Source organism: Falco cherrug, chromosome 12 (assembly GCF_023634085.1).
Source record: "Falco cherrug isolate bFalChe1 chromosome 12, bFalChe1.pri, whole genome shotgun sequence".
Taxonomy (NCBI): Eukaryota; Metazoa; Chordata; class Aves; order Falconiformes; family Falconidae; genus Falco; species Falco cherrug.
Window position 1 is genome coordinate 11,802,872 of NC_073708.1, and position 18,564 is coordinate 11,821,435.

Consider the following 18,564-nt stretch of genomic DNA (forward strand, 5'->3'; position numbering starts at 1 on the left):
ATTTGGTTACGTTGGTTATGTTTGACCTTTTAACCTTTTTAATTCAACATGCTACTTTGTGGGTTTTGTGAGAACAAACAATGGAAGTCTTGACTGATTGCCCCTCTGAACTGAATAGTCTTACATTTTTTTATCTCTTTATAAGTGGAACTCTTTCTATACCTCAAATAATTTTCATTCCCATTCTGTAGATCTTTTCTGTTTCTAGAGGTCTATCTGAAAACAGGTGATCAGAATTAAAAACAGTGCAACAAGAATAGACCACTGGGTTTCTTAAACACATCTGAATTTTCCTCAGCATTTTCTGGTTCTGTACAGTTTAGGATTTTTGTTTTCTTTTTGGACCACTGAGCAGCTGTTTTTGCAATCCTTTCTGAAATGATGCTTAGAACCTCCCTGAGTGGATTAAATCTCTTTGTATTTCATCTCAAGTTAGTTTGTGAAAATTCAAAAGACAGACATCCAAAGATAGATTAAACCTTTAGAATGACAAATTTAATAAGTGTCAGATCTAGGTGATACACTTATGAGGAAACATTGACAAAATCTGAAGATAAGTTGCTGTGTTGTCATGCTATGCCTTATACACAAACATGCATCTCTTCAGATGTTTTGCTTCAAAGAAGGCTGGTTCAACAGACTATAGAAGTTGCAGCAATACAAGATGCAGAGTCAATCAGTTGAATTAATAAATAGAACAAAATGCCTGTATTTAGACCTTGTTTTTTGTAGTGTGGTTTTTTTTTTTTTTTAATTGTTCCTGTCCTCGTTGTAAATTGGCAGTGCTGGTTAAGTCTTCTGTGCTAGTTTCTGTCATTATTGATTTAACATTTTCTTCCCTGAAATGCTGCCCTGTGCATGCTCGAGTACTCCTCTGTATTTTCATATATTTTACTTTTATGCCCTATCACTTATTATTTTTTCTGTGACTTGAAATCCTCCATGCTCGCTCTTTTTTTTGATGTTCTGATGAACTCCTTTGACTCTGATTGTGCAGTCTGATACACCAGGCCTTACAAAATCCTTAAACAAAAGGATTACAAAATGGATGTGCATACTTCTCTGACAGGCCTATTTATAAGGACGTATGTGGTGTTCTTTTCTCCAGTGGCTGATGTGGGGATCTCCTCTTCCCATCATACTACCTCTTCTGGCTTCTCAACTGCATTCCTATGTCTTATTTCAAGGCACGGGACAATTCTACTTATCTGGTGATGCTTTCTTACTAGTTGGAAGAGTTTATATTTGGGAATAGTTAAGAATGGGACCTTTAGTAAGTGAGCATGAGTAAAACACACCTTTAGTAAACAAAAAGGGAAGCTGTCTCCCTTATTATTGCCACTTTTATTGTATAGGTTGTTCTGCAGCCCTTGCAATTGCTGCAGAGGTCCTCAGGATTGACGACATGGTATTACTCTGCCCAGAACATACTGCAGAACTCCAGTCTGTTTCCTAGTCTGAAACAGCAGAATTAACAACCCATTTCTGTTGCTAGACTGGAATTTTTCCAAGTCCGTCCAATTATATTGAATCAAGTATTCTCAGGCAAATGTTTGCTGGTTCCACATTCTGTTGAATATTTCAATTAGATGAACCTCCAGCAATGGTTCTAGAATCTGAAAATGTTTTGAATATTTTAAATATGATGCCAAACCCACAAAATTTTCTTCTTTATATCACTGTTCCCAGGGAGTGTTAGAAGCACTTCTTATCAGGGCATAAATGGATTAGAGAAACATTAACTGGACATGTTTATAGTAATTTTTAGTTAACTCATGTATACATGATTCCTTTCTCCTTCAGATAATTCCATTTGAAAAAGTACTACATTTCCTTAGGCAGAAAAGAAGTTTCTTCAACTGTGTGATGAACTTGAAAGAAAGTGTTACAATATGAATGGGTTAAGTTTAGAGTTGCTTTTATGTGGTAATGGGTATGTGCAATAATATAGTCTATGCTGTTTATGTAGTAATTGCTTGCTACAGCACATTAGAGATTATTAATAAAAAGCATGTGTTTTTGACATCTAAAAAGAAATGAGCAGCTTTCACTGTTTACCTTTTTGCTGGCTTGATCAATAGTTGCAAAATTGCTGGCTCTCCTCCAAACCTACCATTGTATTATTGTTTAACTAACCAGCCTTGCTCAGCCTGAACAAAAGTCACTGAGGGGGCTTGATATTTTGTTGAGAGTCCTACACAGTGGTATTTCTAGCTCATGATTTCTTTTGTTCTGATTATGCAATGACAACCTAAATGACTGGAAAGGAGCAGGTGGTCCCACAGCTCCTTCAAAGTGCCTTACTTCATAGTTCCTGCATTTTAAATATTTTGAATTTTCTTTTGAAACAGGAAGGTGAGTAGCTCACTACTGTTGTGGTTTAACCCCAGCTGGCAAATAAGCACCACACAGCTGCTCTCTCACTCCCCCCGCTGGGGTAGGGGATAGAATCAGAAGGGTAAAAGTAAGGAAACTTCATGGGTTGAGATAGAGACAGTTTACTAGGTAAAGCAAAAGCCGCACATGCAAGCTTAAATAAAACAAGGAATTCATTTGATACTTCCCATCGGCAGGCAGGTGCTCAGCCATCGCCAGGAAAGCAGGGCTCCAGCACGTGTAACGGTTACTTGGAAAGACAAAGACCATCACTCCAAACATTTCCCCTTCCTTCTTCCTCCCCCAGCTTTATATGCTGTGTGTGATATCATATATTATGGAATATGCCTTTGGTCAGCTGGGGTCAGCTGTCCCAGCTCTTGTGCACCCCCAGCCTACTCACTGGTGGGGTGAGAAGCAGAAAAGCCCTTGGTGCTGTGTAAGCACTGCTCAGCAGCAACTAAACCATCCCTGCATTATCCATCCTGCTTCTAGCACAAATCCAAAACACAGTCTCATACTAGCTACTATGAAGAAAATTAACTCTATCCCAGCCAAAACCAGCACAACAACCTATCATTTTTATTTACTCTCCATTTAGTTAACATGTAAATCTAGCTGCTGTGTTGCATTCCTGAGGAGCAGCTTATTCCCATTTTCCAGTCTCTGCACTCTCCCTGATCGAGGCCAGCTGCCATTCCTGTTGCTGTTGTAGTAAAAGATAATTATCAAAATGTGACTCGATGGTATCATGGCCTCAGTAAATAATCAAAAAACTTTAAAATTGTGCTGAGCTGTGGCAGTAAAAGTAGCTTGTTGTCAGAACTGAGAACTCACTGACTTGGTAATTTCATTGGCATATTGGTGATGAGCAGGGACTTGAATTAAAATTGTCATGTGTAAAATATCTGCTGGTGGATATCCTCAGACATTCTTTTTTTTCTATAAATGAAAATAAATAGAAATGAGGTTTTTTGGCTCTTATGTAACATTTGGAAAAATATCTCATGAGGAAGCAATTCACATAATACAGATTATTTTGAAATACAGGAATATTTAAAATGTAATGAAATAACAAAACGAGGATGAGTCTTATATTTTGAACAGGCTTTTATGTGGAAATATAGATGCTGTTTATTTTTCCTATTCCTGAAGTGTTAATACTGAATACACAAATTGCATTTTGGCAGTCAGTCTTGGCAAAGTTTTTTGCGTTCTTTTTAATTCAATCCCCTCACCTCCTTTTTCATGAACTTTATTTTATGCGCATTAACAGGAATATGTATTACCTTCCTGTGTAGTGATTCCTTGAATCCAATTATTTGAAAGTTAATCAAGGAATTTCTTAATTATTTGTTATGAAAAGTGTTAGGGTGCTGCAATCATCAAATGGAACTCTTTCATCTAGTTGGGTTTGGGATGTTTCCTAGAGGTAAAAAAAAAATATTCAACAGCAACCATTAAAAATCAGATTCGTTCATTCTCATTGGAGGATAGAATGACATTTACATTTCAATTTTTTTGATAAGAGATCTGCAGAACTAAATATAGCCCATTTAAACAAAAATAAAATTATATAAAAAAAATAAAACCCTCCTAAGTCTGGATTTGAAGTTTTGGCCTCTCCTGCAAGTACTTACTTAAAAGTCTTCCCTTCATTTTGAGTAATTTATAATGCTGAGATGAAACATTCAAGAAAGGTGATTTTATTCAGATTTTGGCAAAAAATTCTGCAAGATGTATCAGATTGCTAAAGTAAATACCAAAATTATATTGAATTTCAGCAGCACTTAGGCAACGAGTTCCCTCAGGCTCCTTAAAAAACCTCAGTAGTCTACCTGCATCTCCTCCTTTGGGGGTGGGCTTATTTTTCTTCTCTTCGCTCACAATACAAATGCAAATTAATACTTTTGGAAAGGTTATAATCATAAAAGTCTTTTCTGCGGATGACAAGATGATGCATCTTTGGCACACTGTATGGGAGAAGAAACAATGACTGGGAGCGTACGTGAGAAGAGAGCTCTGCCAGTGTGAAACAGGCTGTGCCTCCTCGGCCCGGCCCAGCGTCTTCTGCTGGTGTGCTCGGTCTCAGCATGCCTTATCATCTTTGCATAAAATGCTGGAAAGCCAAAGGCTTTTTTTCCCACACTTTAATGTAATTTTTTTTTTAGCAGAGCAAAATGTACTTGCAGTTAAAGCTTTTTAATTGATTCACTGTGAATATGGCTTACTGTTTATGAGATATTACAGTAAAAGTTTTCAAACGTGATGAAGTACAGACCAGGCATGTGCAGTTTGTGCTTTGCCTTGCAGCGTGTGCAGTGCGAGAGAGTGCACACAGGTAAATACAGCTGGGTGTACTTTGGTAAGGCACTCAACCAAAATCTAAAGTGTACTGAAATACCTGTTATCAGATTAGACATTAAAAAAAAACCTGTAAAGATATACCTTTTTTATGTTTTTTGTGATGTGTGATGGTGTGTGTGTGCAAGAAGTGTTATTGTCTTGGTGCAGTCCTTCTGGTTGCCCACAGGACCACAATACACCCCCCCGCCCCCACACCCCACACCCCCCCTATTTTTAAATAGTACAGGAAAATTCCTAGCAAAAGAGGCAAATAAACCACCAGTGGCTTCAGAGTCTGTGGTATACTAATGCAATGCTGAATTGAACTCAAAAACATGACATCTAGAAAATGTTGAAGCTAAAGGTATAATGGTCTTGATATATATTGGTATGCTAGGAAAAGTCAGAGCCAAGAAAAGGTGTAAAATCGACTTGCGATGAAAGACGTGTAGCAGTTGAATTCCTGATGAGTCAATATTTATAAAGTATTTTTGAAATGTTCTAAAAGTGTATAAAGTTCACAGTGGGATGGATTGCCGTGCTGCTACGGGAGAGTGCCCCGTGAGCTGCAGGCAGGAGCCCTTGCTGGCTGGCGCGGTGGCGCAGGCAGGGCCGGTGCGCGGGGAGGAGCGCAGCGGGTTTGCACAACAGGACCTGGCGAGTGCCGGGGCGGCCGCAGGTATCGGGGAGCCGGAGAAGGCAGCGGTGTTTGCTGTTAAGGCAACACAGCGCAGGCTGACATTGCTAGAGCAAAAGCGTACGATTTACAATCGCAATAATGCCAATTTTTACTTATGTTTCAGAACATGGGAACCTGAAACATGAGGTAAGGATTTGTTTTTCTTTGTATGTGATGTTTGTTTTGTTGGTGATATAAGAGCTCCTTATTTACTTTGTGTACATGCTGTTGTGTTTTTTCTGTGTTTAACAACAGATTTATTTAGTGGTGGGAAATAATAGCAGTTGTCTGAACAGAATATATTCATATTTAATTGTGAATACTATATTTCTTAAAGCAAGCGAATTTTCAGTTGTATGGCTTAATTCTGAGAGCCCTGGAATGGGTGGAGATGTTTTTTTTTTAAGTTACAGGTTAAAAACATTGCTTCACAACTGATGTCCAGATACTTACTGTGTCTAGATGAAATCTGGCAGTAGAGCTAAAAGTAAATTTGTTGGGTTGTGGTGTGGTTTTTTTTTTTTTGTTTGTTTTTGGTTTTTTTTTTAATGTTAGCGTGTCCTGCTGGAGTAATGTACTTAGATACCGGTCCCTGACCACACCACACTGTGGGGCTATGAAGGATCAGCAGAGCCGTGTTTGCCTGCCTCTTAATGTAAAAAAACCCTTCAGTTGCAGAGCTATCCAGTGGTTATGGAGTTCATATAATCTGGAGAGTGGTGGAATGGGCACTGTGCAGAGGAGCTGCCGTGGCGCACGTAGCATACCTTGCCGCCAGCCCAAGAAGGCTGCAAGCTGCCTGGGGTTATTTTCTCGCCAGCCGCTGGTGCCTTTCCACTGAAGCGGGCACAGCAACTGGGTTTTGTTTGCCTATTCTGACAAAAGAGACGCAGCACTTTAAAAATAGGGTATAATTGTTTCTAGTGTCTGTTTTACATCAGAAGTTTATGGTAATTTAACAGCTTAAACGACACACCGGTTATAAACAGCATACAAGCACGTATGTTGTTTCTTTCCGTAAGTGTGTACGTGCTTGATGCTATCGCTCAGGCGGGTCATGGAGTCTGAAGGATGGTGCTGCTGACCCGACTGGCGCAGAGGGCAGCCCTGCGTGGGGCTGACCGCACCTGTGCACTCTGCTTGAGCCGCCCTGGCATGGCTGCCACCGCCGAGGGCAGTGGGTGCTGGGTGAGGGAGCCCCGGCCCCTCTGGCAGCTGGGTGACAGGGGGCCTGAGGCGGGCCCGGCCCAGCAGGGGCACAGCCTGCCTGGGGGCCTGGCAGGGGAAGGGTGAGGCGGCCTGGGTGGTGCTCGGGGTGAGGAGGGGGCTGCGCTGCCACAGGCCATGCCCGTGCCTGGTATGCTGCTGCCTTGCCCGCTGTCCTCACTGCTCCCAAAGCCATGCCTCCTGCCGTGTGCTGCCTGGATTTTCATGTCTCTGCCTAGAAAGACCCGCTAAGTAAGAGCACTCTAAAACATGGAAACTACAGCACGGTCCGTTTGCTAGGCTGTTTCCCAGTGCTGCAGCTGGCAGGCGGTGCTGGGGAGCCGTAGGCAGACACTTGCTGGGCTGTGTGGAGGAGGCTGCCAGGCTCATTAAAGCTAACTGTAGTGAGCTGCTGTGGATGGACAAAGGGCATGTGCGCTGGTGGTTGAGTGACCCCGGCCACTCCTCCACTTCTCACCCCCTAGCGCCATTCCAAAATCTTTTGTGAGGAAAAAATGGCTTCCTTTCTGGAGCTGTTGATGTCATTGACTATTATTGAGTTGATCCAAAACATCAGGATTGATTTAATTTTTACCAAGACTCTTGTTCAAGTGCCTGCTTTAATTCCTTGCACAAAAGGAAACTTGAGCATAGATGAGGATCTGTCATTTTAGAAAGCATGGATTTAGCTTTCATACCAGTAATGTAATAAAATCTACTGGTACTGCAGTATAGTTAAGGGTATTGAGCATGTTTTCATACAGCTCAAGAATTAGTTCCTTAAAATTGTTTTCCTTCTGGTCCTTTGGTGTATATGTCTTATGTTGTCACAGAATTATTGTATTTTTTTTTCTTCTTAGTTAAATATTTCTGTGCCTTCCTTCATGCTTGCTTTTCCTGCTCCTGCCCCTTTCCCTCTTCTGTGCAAATCTGCAGTTACTCAGCACTCTGCATCAATCCTTATCAGCAATACATCCTCCGTTTTAAAAAAAAAACTACATTAGAATTGAGCCTCTTGTTCTTACTCAATAATATTACCGTCATTGTAGCAGCAGTTTTAAATTTTTCTTCTTTCCACTGCCGATGAAACAAAACTTGCATTTCCTCTCTTTCTTTAGAGTCGTGGGTAGAGTAGATAGAGTATGTCCAAAAACTCAGGAGTCTGAAAGCTGTTTTTAAACCAAGCTTTTCATTTTGCCAGCTTGCTACAGGGCTTCGTAATTTGGTTCTGCCTCAGGTTACCGCTTTCTGGCTCGCCTTGGTGTGTGTCCTGCATCAACTTCTATCAACTGAAGTAAATCGGAGCAACCTAATTGTTGCCTTTGTTATGCAATGTGCTTTTCTCTGCTTGGTTTGATTAAAAAATAAATAAATGCATGAACCTTCATGCAAGCTACCAGTTAAAACAAGTTTGCAAAAGCAGATCAGTAGTTCACAGATATGTGTCATTTCACACTGAAATTTTCAAGGATCCATATTAAGTGTCTTGGAGTATAAAATATATAAATAATTTATTTTTTTTTTAAAAAGTCTCAGTCCTGTCAGAGAGTTTCTGATTTCTGTACACAGCTTTGGTTCATCCAAATTTAAAAGAAAGAGGGAGCCGAGTTACTAAATATACTTAAGTACTTGCCCAGAACATAAGAATATTCAGAATTACCTAAGAAAATCTGGCTACCTTAAAGTACAAAGTAGGAATAGCGAAAGTTTCTATCTTATTAAAGCAACACAAGCAGCTTTGATACTTTTGTGTTTGTGGTCATTATCTGGGGCTGATAATATCAATCTGCATATTTTTCCACTATCCTATTTATAAATGATTAAAAATAAATTTGTCTTGGTATCAAAAGATGTTGATGTACGAACAAACTTTCTATGGACTAAGAATCTTTTGAGGCTAGTGTCAGAAAAAACGGGATACATGAAAAAACTATCCTTGTTACTAAGAATAATTTTCAAAGTATGATCTTTCTACAAGATAAAGATAATTGTGGTGGTGGTTGGGGGAAATAACTTAAGAAGATGAGTTTTGCCTAGTAGATTGTGGGAATTAAGGGAGTGCAAAGTGCCTACATGAAAACATGTTTATTCATACCCTTGATTTGTATTTTTGCTATGCAGAAACGAACAAACGGAATTAGAAGAAACTCTAGACACGTGGACCCAGGTTTGTGTCATGGCATTTTTAATAGTAAAACGTCAAATAAAAAGAGTGAGAAAGCTGTAACTGCCTTTATCAGGTTGCATTTCGAATGCTATTGTAATGCATGCCATTTTGAGAACTTTGTTGCTGAAGTTGTGAAGGTCTAAGCCAATTGCTTTGTTTGTGATTTCAAAGATAGGGTCAGCTGACTGAACTCTTAATTTTTTTCCCTTGTTTTTTTTAAGCAGTGCTTTAATTCTATCTGAACAAAAAAATGCCTCTGGGCTTTTTGTTAACATGACCCACCCTACTGTACTCTGCAGTTTTAAAAGAAATAACTAAGTGATGAAAACCAGACAGTTGCTTATAAAGCTTAGGTTCTGATCTGCAAAGTTATGGGTATTCCCAGCTGTAGTGGTGCTCAGTGCTTAGCTGTACTGATTAGGAATTGCTCTTCTAAAAGGCATAAAGCAATTGCAGTTTTATGTAGAATTTCAAAGTGATTTTATTCTCCATGTTAGTTTATAGTAGATACTTTTGTGGAATCATGGCAGCAGCAGCCCTTAAGAAAATTAAAGGCTTGCTTATAGACTGTGTACTCAAGTGGGTGAACATTTCCTCTGGAGACCCATTATGTGTCTCTGTAAAGTAGTCAATGGTTTTCAGTGTAACTGTGATATTTTTAGTGTCATTTTTTACTGTAATTATATTTCTGTCCTTTATGTTTCTTGTATAGTTTAATTACTGGAGATTTGTTATGCAGATATTATTTGGAATAATACTAAGCTGTGGATTATTGAATATTTCTTACGTGGACACCTGAGAATAGTTGGAGTCAAACATTAAACAGGATGGCAACTCTCTACACTACATTACAGCCTGGCAGAGCTAAGCACTTTTCAAAAAGTAGGAATGCTGGTTATGCCACTAGCATTGCAGCTGCCTTGGCTTTGAGACTCAAAATGTTGTAAGTAGCTGAAGCAGACCACACCTTTCTTAGTCAGGTACCTTTGACATGTTTTGAAACACGTATCGTCATTTTTTTCCCCCTAGCAAAAAAAAAAAAAAAAAAAAAAGGCAGCTTCACAATACTCCTGAATTCTTTTCTGTTGTTAACTGTGTTAACTGAAGTCATTAATGAAAAAAGAAAAAAATGAGCACCCCGTAACTCTGAGAATTGATACAGTCAGAGGGGGAAACATGAAGGATATCAATTAAACAATGCAGAAGAGGATGAGAATACTTCCACGTGTGACAGTTTGAGTTCTTCCCATTCAGTGGTATATGTTGCAGTGAAGTATGATGTTTGCTTGCAGAATAGTCCTTACAGGTCCAGCTCTTTAAACACAGCTGTTTCATGTAGACTCCTAAAAGGTTAAATAATTTAGCTGCGAGAACCTTTTGGCTATACCTGTGGTTTTACTTGCTGTTGAAGTCTGATAGGATTGTGTACAAGGATACTTTAAAGTTAATTTTTATTGACGATTAAGTATTATTTAAATCCCCAGAGTAATTTAATTAGGTTTTTAAAAGCTCTATGTACAAAATGTCTAAAATACAGTTCTGCTCCCACCCCAGCCCTGTCCACTTACCTACACAGAACAGTTCTTTGAGTTGTTGAAGTAGTCTTTCTGAGTAAAGTTCTTGGTCCCCATTATATTTTTGAAAGTCAGTAGAAATGCAGAACATCTGCACTGTGTTTAGGTCCCTTTATTAGAGATACTGTTGCAGAAGACTCTCTTACAGAATTGCTTCTGACATATATTTTAATAAATAATAATAATACTACATACTAACGTGCTCTGTACATATACTCTGTCAGTTTTCAAATGAAGTGAGCTTTTTTGTTTGCATTTTGTCAGCATATGAATTCTGAGTCCTGCTATAACTTAGTGGAGATAATTTTTAAAGACATGAATGTCTTTGGTAAACTCTTGGCATACCTTTTGCATATTCTAAGTAATACTGCTCATCAGACTGCACATTGCCTTGAGAGACAGAAGATGTTATCCAGAGTGCAGCATTTGTAAAAGATCAGTTATTTCAGGAGTACATTACTGCATTGATCCTAAGATCCTTTTTAAGAACGTGGGCATATAAATCTCTGGGAATCTTAGCACCATGGAGTTCTTTTTGCTGAGAGAGGTAGTCAAAGTCAGAGACAACATTTAAAGCTTAATGTTCTGCCTTTAAAAAAAAAAACCAACACAAAAAGGTCCTCAAAACCCAACAACCTCATGTCTGCTGCTCAACTGGTTTGTCTTTAGGTTTAGTATGCTGCTGCTACTTGTATATTAGGGTGCTGAAGCATCAGGTGTTTGCTGTGAATCAATAACTGGTGGAGTCTAAACATTGATAGATTTTGATATCAGCAGTAAATATGTACAAAAACTATTTTGGGCTGCAAGTATTTTAGCACAAACTTTTCAACATCGTGTTCTGTCTTGTCTCTTTCTGATGTCTGTCTTTGGCTATTTTCGTAAAGAAGAATGAATGTGGGAGGAGTACCATAGTTAAATTGATTCTTTGTGCTTCTCTTTTTATACTTGTTAGGGCCAAATTCAACTATTACTGACAGAGCTTAGCGTTTAATTGAAAAATCATCTAAGTTTGATGAGAAGTACTGTGGGTAGAGGGATAGTCTAAACAAAACAATGTGAGGATTCTGGATTAAAGTATCTCTTGCCTTCTGGTGGTAAAGGTTGTTGATGGAGGAACCTATCTAGCTGAAGTACCCTAAAAGCAGTAAATTGTTCATGGTTTTTTCAATTGTTTCTTTTTGAAGTTTGTTAAGAAGTTTTGACAGCGACTGCTTCCTCTTCAAGATTTGCTTTGTACTGAATGAGAAGGAAGGGTAGAAGGATGATGAGGCAGAGAAATTCCTTTGAAATGAAACATTAATGAGAAAAGAAATATGTGCAGAAAGCTTACAAGTGAAGAACAAATTGGAAATCAAAAGTGAATATGACTATCTTTTCTTTATGCTACGTACTGTGACTTCAACCTGTGGTCAGGTTGCAGATAGCCTCCTGAATTGGTTCATCTACTAAGTTTTAGGTGAAACAGGTTTTAGATAACCTTTCCTTGGATTAATCAGCAGATAATAAAAGCCACTGAGAGAATGAACCTGGAAATGCATCTGCATCTCTAAAGCCAGGAGGAATTTGGTCTAGAGTTTGCATTTTACTGTCAAATAACATGATTCTGCTTAAATGTATTTGAGAAGTGATTAGACTGGTGTCAGTTTTTGCCTAGAATGGGCATATGGAGTGATAATTATATAACATTTTATTCATTGTGTAAGGAATATCATGAAGATCTTTATGCATGTGTTTAGTTTTAAGCATGTGGTTTGAACTATTGACTTAAGTGACACAGACCATTCATATGTATATTCATAAGCATAAATTAAGGCTTTGCATGTTTTCTTAAGAAGGATGATGCAATCCAACCAGTGCTTTTAATAGAAATAATTTTTATGTGTTCTAATAAGACTAAAAGTTATTTTCTTTCTTAGCTATTGGAATAATACATTGTATGTTTGCGATCTTTTGGGTTTTTTTTGTATAAAGAGTCTAAACATGATAGATTTACAGCTTAGTGTTTTTAAACTAGTTCTACCTAAACATTTCTGCTAATATAAGTATCGGAACTTTAATCTCTAAAAGTGTGAAAGTATATTTCATATCAGAAGCATAAACTTGGTAAAAACAGAACACTGGAAGCCTTATATTCAAGATTCATTGCAGATTACACTTAAAATCTGATATGTGGAAGAATGTCACTGAGCATGTTCTGACTTCTTGAATAGCTGATTTCTTTATAAGCAGGGATTAAACCTTAGAAAACCTTAATTCTGAGCTAAGGGACAGAACCGACAGGTCTCTTCCCTTCAAAGAAAGTAAAATATTGACCAGTTTTTTTTGGGGACGCACACACAATACTAACAACTAATGTATGCAGTGCTGTAGCTTGGACAAAGTTATTTTTCAGCCTGGGAGTTCTAAGTTCAAATAGTAATTTTAAAAAGAGTGTGTTTGTATTTCGGGTTGGCATCTGGTCCATACTTACTTTGTGAAGTGATCCTGTAATATTGATTTTACACAGATTATTTAAAAAAGGAAGAGAATAACTAGGTTTATGGCCTGAAGTATACATGTTAAAAAAAATAATAAAATCTGTGTGGGGAGAAGTACAGTATTGGAGATTTTTATTTAATTAGACAGTGGGAAATGAGCTACTGTGTGCTTCATATTTTGTTGAAATTGGATTGCGGAATATTTTAATGAGGTTGTATCATTATGTGTGTCTGATTACTAAGCAGTGAAACAACATTCAGATGTTTTTTATTGTATTAATGATTACATGTCTTCTTTGTAGTAAAAATTAGGGAATAGCATAATAGTGGCAGTTTAAATTTCCTTTTCAGTTAAGAATGAGGTATATTAGACTGAGATATTTCAACAAATTCTGACACAGTGCTCTGTGATATGCAAGTCTAACTCTGATTTCCATTTCAGTACCACTCCAACCACGTGCCCAGCCAAAAGCAAAATTTGGCCCAAATTCGAATATTGGGGTATCCCAAGCTGCAGATAATTCTTTGCCAAGCATATAGTTGTTATAGATAACACTGGTCTCCTTAACTGAGAATACGAAGCATGTCTCATATTCTTGTCCTATGAACTATCCAGGCAAGTCCATGATAGTGCTGATTGACTGTTGCCTTTCTTCTTCAGCCCAGTGTAGAGAATACCCAATTTCATGGATGAGAAAAGATAACGTTCTGCAACATGAAGCCCAGTGCTGAAAAACAGGCATTCAGGATTTTTTTTTCCTCATTTCAGCAATGGGGGCAGCTATTTTGGCTGCATCTCTGATCATCCATTACTAACTACCTGCCAATATTATTCTTGAGAGCAAGACTTTATCTTGGTTTTAAGCCATGGAAAAAGGTCTACCAAAAATAAAAAGGCAGTATAGAAGTCCCCACTCTTTACATAGGAGTATTTAGTGAGGAGGTGGCCCGTATCACTGATAGTATCTCCTTATTATGACTATCTTCATCAAGATGGATTAGACCAAGGGAGCCTTTTTTCTGTTAGTAAAGGAGTTTGTGTATAGAATCAAGAAATTCATTGACAGGTGCTTTTCTGAGACATTCAGTAGTGTTACTTAATTATTTTTCCTGTCAATAAAATGTAGGAGTGAATAGCAATCCCCTTCTAATAGTTCTTGTCTTTCCTTTTGGACTAAGTAGAGCAAACCATTACAGGCCATTTGCTTCTGCATCTTCCCTCAGGACCTTGCTCAGAGTCCCACAGGCTCGTTTCTTTCTCTGTTAAATATGTGTGAAAAGCTTCTGGGGCAGCTGATGTGACAACATGAACTGAAGTACAAGTGTATATGTAAGACATTCTTTTCAGTTTTAGATACAGTTTACATGGAATATAACCGTGGATTTTAATGGCTGGTCAAAATCAATGTGTACGTGAAGGAACAGCTGACTGTAAATTAAATCAGGGAAAGCCTGAAGGAATACTGGAGGAAAGAGAAATGTTTCACAAAACTTCCTCTAGTGATGAGTTTGTTGTTTGACAAGTTTGAGGTTTCTCCCACTGCTTACTGGTATGGGATAACCTAATAAGGTTCATAGTAGTAAAACATCCACTGCATTCAGTAACTGTCCAGGAGACTTGCTGCACGCAGACTAAGCAGAATGACCTGCTTTTTTATGTCCTTTTGATTAAGTTTTTGCAGTTTACTATTATAGATACAATGCAGCCGTGGCTGAAAAAATACAGCCTATATGGCTTAAAAAAAGAGAGAAATTACTATTTTAGAGACTTGAAGGAATTCAGATGTCTACTTCTCTTGGAAGTAAGTATGTCTAAATATTAACAATCATAAAGCATATGCAGTTTTGTGTGTTTTCGTTAGCGATAGTTTTGTAATGTTTGTGGAGCGTTGGATTTTCTAAGTAGCTAAAGACGTCTCTACACGGTAATGTATTAAGTTACAGAACCAGAAATGAGCTTTGATTAGGCCTATACATATATGTACAGATATATAATGCGTATGCTTAACTTTTCGGTGGGTTTTATTGGATTATGAATGCTTTTTCCTTCTCTACATAACATCTAAACACTTTTGTTCAAGGTGCATATAAAGCATACGGCACATGTCTCTAGGAATCTCTGTGAACCATGTGAACTGCAGGTAGGAACTGGTTTAACAAGGCAGCTAGGAGTGCGCTTGCTGCAAAAGGAAGGCTCCTTAGCAGGATTGGAGCAGTACTGCTTGCTGACGTGCTGTGTAATTCTGAACATTCTGGAGTCCTTCAAGGACTTGGGTTGCAGCTGTAACCTGACCAGCTCTTAGTATTGACAGATGTGTTTTAACATGGTTTACACCATATGGCTGGGACAGTGTTGGCGTTTGAGACCAGAGTCAGTGAATTTCTTGCTGGTCACCACATTCTTAGGAGCAGTTAATGGGACAGCTTCTTTCAGGTGGACCTCAGCAACAGTGAATTCAGAGATACACTGAATTGTGTGGCCTAATTTGTGAGATCAAATTAATTTCTCTCACACGCTTATTAAAAATACATATTACATTCAGGATCTTTTGCTTTTTTTTTTTTTTTAAACTACAGCTGTAATGCTGTGTGCTGAGCTGTTGTTGCTTCCCAAAATAATGAATTCATCTTTGTTGTGATACAAGAAAGAACATGTCTAATGTTTTGCACCAAGAATTTTTCCACCGGTGCATTTCTGGAAGGCAAAGCAGAGTTTTGTGTTCCAATGAAGCATTTCAAATGCAGTTTAATGATTTGTATTTGGGTTGTTGTATTTTAAATTAAAATTATTTTTACATTCCTGTTGGGGAGAGGTATTTTTGATAGGTGCCTGCCCCTTTGGCATCTCAGCAGTGAGCTAACATTCAGAGAAGAACATAGCCTTTAGTCTTTTCTTTTAATTAAACATCAGAAGACCCAGATGCCAAAGGGTGAAATATATTTATTTGATCAAACTCTTTCATCCCTGTCTGGTTGGATTGCAAGATTAGTTTGTAGTTGAGTAATTTAGGCTCTTTTGTCTTATAGGATGTGTTTTTGGGACTATTTCTACATCTTGAGCAATTAACATTTTGTTTTTCTCTTAGAGAAATAATAGTCTTTAATACATGCTCAGTGTGTATTAGCATAATTTTTAAGGTGAGTTGGGTTAAGAATCCTTAGTATCTTTCTCATTTTTTCCGCATAAAAAGACTCTCAGCATGGACTGTTCTAAGCAAAACGTCACTGTTTACAGATATCAACAAGGGAGTTGGCAGGCAGAAAAAAGGAAGAGATTAAGGTAAGAGGATATAATGGGCATACAAGTATGATCAATAAAACAAAAAAAAACAACCCTGTTTTGTGTTTTACACACACACAAATACTACAGCAGTATTTAAAAAGAAAAAAAAAAAAAGAGAGAAAAGAAAAAAGCATCTGCAGAAACCATACGTCCCAAAGTTGCTTTTAGTTTCCATGGCAAGTAGAAGGGAATTACATAGTGTGTTGCTAAAGTTCATTGGGACTTATAAATCTCTTATTCATCTGCTAGAAGAGTATTGCATTTAACCATCTATTTTCTTATCTGATTTTAATCTTCAGGGTGCTGTCATTCTCGGAAGGCAAAAGAAAGATAATAAGGCAATGAATGATTAAAAATAGTCAAAAGTTACTGAATTTTAACAGTACTCTAAAGCATATGGTTTGTTTTTTTGTGGCTCATTCATTTAACTAAATCAGTATTTGATCACTACTTCAAAGTAATTCTCACACAAAGAATTTGGGAAACATTGTAAAACTGAAAGCAGCCATCCCATGGGAGAAAAAGGACTGCTGAAAATTCACCGAAGAGAAGCTCCCAGAACTGCCTCTGCCTTCTGCCTGAGGAAAGTTTTACAGCTTGGTGGAAAAGTTTTACTTCCCTTGGTGGAAGGGGCCAGAGGCAAGAGCCTGAGAAACTGATGCTGCTTTTCAGGAGGGGTTTTAATCTGCTCACCTCTTTGAGCTTCCCAGAGAAGAGAACAACAAGGCTAAGATAGGCTGCAGGCCAAACTAGCTCAGGATCCCTTCTTCAGTAGCCAATTAAATGGATGCTTAAGGATAGAATATGAAGCAAGATGTTGTGGTACTTCTCCCAATACCTCGTGTTCTTTTTTCTTAGCTCTTAATCTTACTTCCACACATTTTCATTACCACTTTTTGAGCCAATCTGAAATCTTGGTGTTCACAATATCCTTTAACTGTTACTTTCATAATTGGTTGTGTGAATCAAGTACTTATTTTTGTTTGTTTTAAACCTGCTGCCTACTACTTTGATGCCTCCTATTTTTTGAATCAAAGAAGTGAATAATAAATGAAGTAACAATGAATACTTTTTCTCTGGTTGCTGTCTGTATGCTACTCATGAGCTGTCTCTGTCAGATATGGAGTCATTCTCTTCTAGACTGAAGAGCCACTCTCTGCTTAATTCTTCTGACACAGGGTTTTCTTGTATGTCTGACTATCCTGCTTGCTTCTCTGCAGGCTTCTAGGTCCAAGAGTGGTCAGTCTTTCTAGTTCTGTGGCCTGCTTGGAGATATTTCTTAGTGTCAGTACATAGCAGAAATAGATTATAGTCTTAAAAACCTGATTTTAAAGAATACTTAGCAATTACTCTGAGATCTGTTGTCTATATGATGGTGGCTATTTCAGAGCCCGTCATCACATATGGATATTCAGCCCATGTGTTATGTTGTATTTGTTAAGTTACATTTTACATGAAGTTATTACTAAATGGCCTCCAAAGGTTCTTCCAGCCAAAGTTAATCTGTGATTTGTAATCCTATTGTACAGGAACTTCAGTTCATGAAATCTTCCTTTAATTCTTTGCAGGTAGTGTTCTTTTTAAAGAAATAGTTTTGTAGCTTCTACAAGACGTAATCCACTCTTACTCTCATTTCAATACTGCTTATTATTTTTTTTTGAAGAACGGAAGTCCAAGCACGGATTCTTTTGGGTGACTGTTTTGGAAACCACCTTCTATTTGAAAAAAAATATTACTGCTTCAACTTTATACTTCCTGTCCTTTTGCTGCTTATTTAGCTGGGCAGAGCTTTGCCTCTCATATTGTGAAAACTGGAAGAGAGCCTCATAGTGAGTCCTGTTAAAAACATTTTGCTATTCCATATTAATAAATAATCTTGATCCTCACGTTCACTGTCTACTTCAAAGAACTCTAGACATGTCCCCAGTTTTCCTTTAAAAAGTATTTCTAGTCTTTTTGTTACATTTATCCATATATTGGCGAAGTCTGTTTTTATCGTGAGCTTTACTAATCTGCCTCATACAAATATCAGATATCTACTGATTGCAACTGAGTTGCTTTAAAATACTGCTTTCACACTTAACCTCCTATTTCTATGGTGCTGAGGCTGTTTTAAGAAATAGCTTGCAGATCACAATTAAACAACCCAGTAATTTTCATATTTGAATTTATTTAGTACTTAGTTTTTTCCAGGTAGTGACAGCATAAAAATTGATCTGATTGATTTTTCAGTAGAATCAATTCATTCAACCCAGCTGTCTTAACTGTTTGATGTGGTTTATCCAGGAGAAGAGGTAAGGTACCTTTGTAAGGGATTCAGAGAAAGCACTTGAGTTCAGCCTTCATTGCTGCTCTTGCTGACCTGCAAATAAATAGAAGACATGTTCAGTCTTGCACTTCCCATAACTTGTGTTTCTTAAGCTTTAGTGTAACAGGGAATTAAATAGTAACTT

General features: G+C 37.9%; 1 protein-coding gene across 2 annotated transcripts in view; it reads left to right on the forward strand.

Annotated features, from left to right (window-relative positions):
• Window positions 1–18,564, forward strand: part of VAV3 (vav guanine nucleotide exchange factor 3) — a 171,316-nt gene that overhangs the window by 108,829 nt on the left and 43,923 nt on the right. For both annotated transcript variants that reach the window (XM_055724411.1, XM_055724412.1), the window contains exons 18-19: window positions 5,526–5,548; window positions 8,729–8,774. In XM_055724411.1, coding sequence (XP_055580386.1) covers window positions 5,526–5,548; window positions 8,729–8,774 — 69 coding nt within the window. The remainder of the gene's footprint in view (window positions 1–5,525; window positions 5,549–8,728; window positions 8,775–18,564) is intronic.